At 41.9% G+C, this 3,694-nt stretch overlaps 1 protein-coding gene across 1 annotated transcript; it reads right to left on the bottom strand.

Moving 5' to 3' along the window:
- Positions 1-997: 997 nt before the first annotated feature.
- On the bottom strand, positions 998-3,492 carry kctd12.2 (potassium channel tetramerisation domain containing 12.2). The gene has a single exon (XM_083522202.1). It carries the CDS (start codon positions 3,322-3,324, stop codon positions 2,476-2,478), a length of 849 nt encoding a protein of 282 aa, XP_083378328.1. The 5' UTR covers positions 3,325-3,492; the 3' UTR covers positions 998-2,475.
- Positions 3,493-3,694: the final 202 nt, after the last annotated feature.

Here is a 3,694-nt window from a genome sequence, read left to right on the forward strand (position 1 = left end):
GTCGGCCATGATACGGTGCCCCTGGAGCACAGAGGGTTAGGGGCCTTGCTGAAGGGCCCAAGAGTGGCAGCTTGGCGATACCGGGGTTTGAGCACCCAACCTTCCGATCAGTAACCCATATATATATATATATATACACTTAAATATTTAAGTAGTATCAATAAAGTAAGGAGAGATCTATAGAATTTGTTTCTTTTTTGCTCATTTCTTGACCAGTAATTTGTTGTTACGACCATTAGAAGCTTAATATGTTGCTCCTATGGGCATAGCACTTTTATGTTTTGGCTTTGGAGGGTATGTACATAAGGAATAAATTTGAAAACATTTTTTTTCGGCTTTAAAACTGTAAATATAACTAAACAACCTCACAGTTTTCCATTTCAAAAGTTTTTATTTTTCTATAGCACGACCTTAATGCTGAAAGAAAATCGGGATTTGAGAACAGTGTGATCACCCAAACTTCCAAACTCTGTGAAAAACAGAATGAAGTTTGTCAGCGTTGTACTTTTACATCGTTCTACACTGGTGTTTATTCATATTTGCATTCATGAATATTCAAATTCTAGATTAAAATATATTATTATACAACATTTTAGTCTTTAAAACAGTTTGAAACCATTGGTATGGCTTTTTCTTATTTGAATGTGTTCAAAGAAAATCTGAAAAGCTGGTTTTCTTTTTCCCCCATCTTCCTATTTACAGTTTGAAATAAGGAACAAGTTAATAGAATGCACCTTGATTACAATTGGATTTTTGTAGACTCTTACTCTGCTTACTCATAGTGATGAAAATTCGTATCCTACTGTATATTGACGGTGCATTTGACCCAACTAAAAACATTATTTTTGTACATATCTTCTACTTAATATTCCACAAAAGTCTATTCTCTTCAATATGTTAGATTTTTTGCACGTATGTATGTCATCTGACCAATTTTTACATCACCAACAGCATCTCCATGACCATAAAAGTCTCTATTCGTATACAAAAATGAACATCTTTTTAGATTCTGTTTATTGTTTTACTCATACATGAAAACCGTGAGGAATTTCAAAATATACAATTGCGAAGGAAACAAATCACATCGTTTAGTTCAGAGGGGAAAGGTTCGGTTTTAAATCCGGAGTGTGAGATTTTTTTTAGTACACAAATAGCCATAGGGTCCTGTTGCTATCTGATAGAGCAAACTGGAAACATCTGATTACATGTGAGCTAAAAAACTGGTTACATCACACAGGAAACTGAAGCTCTGGTTATCGAAAAAACACCATGAGACAGTAACAACCGGCACTTGGAAAAAACTATATATCCAGTGGGAGAGATTAGAAAAGGACAACGACCGGGAAAGCAGTCAGTGGGATGTTTAGATGAAATGGCAGTGGGATTAAAGAGGAGCACTGTTCTCCATGTCCTCCATATCAGATTTCTATGTTTCACTGACTTTTTTTTTCCTCAAACAGTTAACATTATCTCCCTTGCACATGCCTTGACAAGCCTGTATGCGTGTGTTATGAGTACACGGGTAAGTTCGACTGTGCTTAACTGCTAAGCTGTTCTTAACAAACGTTAAGTGTTTAACCTTAATAAACAAGAACAAATCTTGCTAATTATTAAACTTCTCACAAACACACTATGTATTTATGCTAATCTGTGCGCACTGATATTATAACATGTCTACAAGGCCCACTCTGGGGAAAAAACAGGTTCTGGACCGTACAAAAAAAAAAAGAAAAAGAAAAACAAAGGTACTAAACGGTATTGATGCTTCATAATTGTGTAGTATCATCATCAGTACATCACTAGTACCAGTAGTATGCATCATTCATACAATAAAATGGAAGTGGTTCATAAGGCAAGGAGACAAATATTTGGCACCCTGACAATTTAACACACTAAATAGTTTTTTTTTCAGGATATCATATCTAAAATGGATCTTATTTGCCCTACTTCTGACACACTACTGACCCAGGAAGGAAGTCAGTATGTTACATCAGGTGTGTCTTAATTGGGTCCAAACTGAAGCTGTGATTGAATTTATGACAATAATTTATGGCGTACTTAAATTCCTTAGGTGGGTGAAACATGCTACAAGTACAAGTCATACACATTTGTGGTTATACAACCCCAATGACAAGCAATATAACCCTCGTTTTTGTGAAGCCACTCTCTGAAATAAAGACACCAAACTGTACAGATGTCTGACACTGGTGTGAATCAAGGCTACTTTTAATGTACCTTGTGATATATGATAATGCTTTAACAAAGATTTACTCTCAATGCTCACAACCACTTCTTCAGGTAAAAGGTACACATGTAATGGTCCCCTAATGGAGCCACTCCAGTGCCATAGAAAATAATACAGTTTGGTCCCCTTTTTCAGAGAGTACCCACATATCTCTGTGCTACAAACGTTTCCACCGTGGCCCAAACAAAACAAAACAAAAAAAACAGGAAGAAGCAGGACCACAACTTTTCTCACTCTCTGCAAAAAACATACTCGGTGTAACTGGTCCAGATTTTGTCCTCACTGGGGTCGTTGCTGGTGTACGCACACGTGCCAGTGGAGCTACACGCCACCATGTGGAAGCCCAACTCGGCCAGCCGGTCGAACGCCTGCTCCAGGAAGTTGTACTTGAGGTAGTAGCGGGACGTGTACCTCTCCGGAGGTCTGTCCGGGTCTCTGCTCTCGTTCAGCGTGTCGCCGAACACCTCCTTAGCCAGGGAGGTTTTGCCGCACACGGTAATCCGGGCGACGCGGCGGAACTTGGCGTCGTTCTGGATGTCGCGTCCGATGGTGTACGAACCGCGGTAGCCGATGGTGATGTACCCGGCCTTGCGCGCCACCTCCAGGGAGGGCGAACGCGGCCCGGTGGCGCCGCCGGCACTGGCACCAGCGAGAGCGCACGACCCCGCTGCTTCCTCCGGGTCGCTGTGGAACGCCTCGTCCCCGATCGAGTTCTCCTTGCTGACCTGGGGAGGTCGGAGCCGGCGTGCCAAGTCGGGCAGCTGGAAAAACTCTGCCTCCTTCTGCAAGCTCGCTCGCTCCTTGAAGTAGTCGGGCAGCGCAAGGTTCTTGTCGCGCAGGTAATCCAGGATGTAGCGGAACAGAAATCCGTCCCGGTCTATAAAGTAGCGCCCTTTGCTGTCCCGGGTCAGCTGGGACGGGCTGTGCTCTTGAAACATGCTCCAGAATAAAGAGTTCGGCACGGAGAGCAAAGTTGCGTGGCGCGTCACGTAAATCTGCCCGCCGACATTCAGCTCGATTACTTCGGGGAAAGACGCCGACGCGGTGCTCTCCAATCTCCTCTCGGTTGCCTGAGCCATTTCTGCTACAACATCTGGCTCCAGAATAAACACCCCCCGACCTGAACACCAGGCTTTATGATTTTTTTTTCTCCCGAGGTTCACTGTGAGAAAGAAAGAAAAAATAATGAGAGAGCAGATCTTTTCGGGTTTGTTTATGAAGGACTTGGGTGGGAGGAGGAAGCAGGAGGACTGTACAAGGTTTAACTCTTTACTCTCATGAAACCATGCTGGTGGGTGCAGTGTTTTTTTTTTTTTTCTTCTACAAAATTGATACAAAGTTAGTCTTTACTCAAGAATTGTATTTAATCTTCGATAAATGCAACATACAGTGTATACACAGTACTCTAAAAAAAACAGGGCATGTGTGAAGAAATGCTTTAAAGAAAAA

The sequence above is a fragment of the Silurus aristotelis genome (assembly GCF_946808225.1).
Source record: "Silurus aristotelis genome assembly, chromosome: 20".
Lineage (NCBI taxonomy): Eukaryota > Metazoa > Chordata > Actinopteri > Siluriformes > Siluridae > Silurus > Silurus aristotelis.

Coding starts and splice junctions, on each gene's coding strand:
- kctd12.2 (XM_083522202.1), bottom strand. CDS start 3,324: ATGGCTCAGGCAACCGAGAGGAGATTGGAGAGCACCGCGTCGGCGTCT.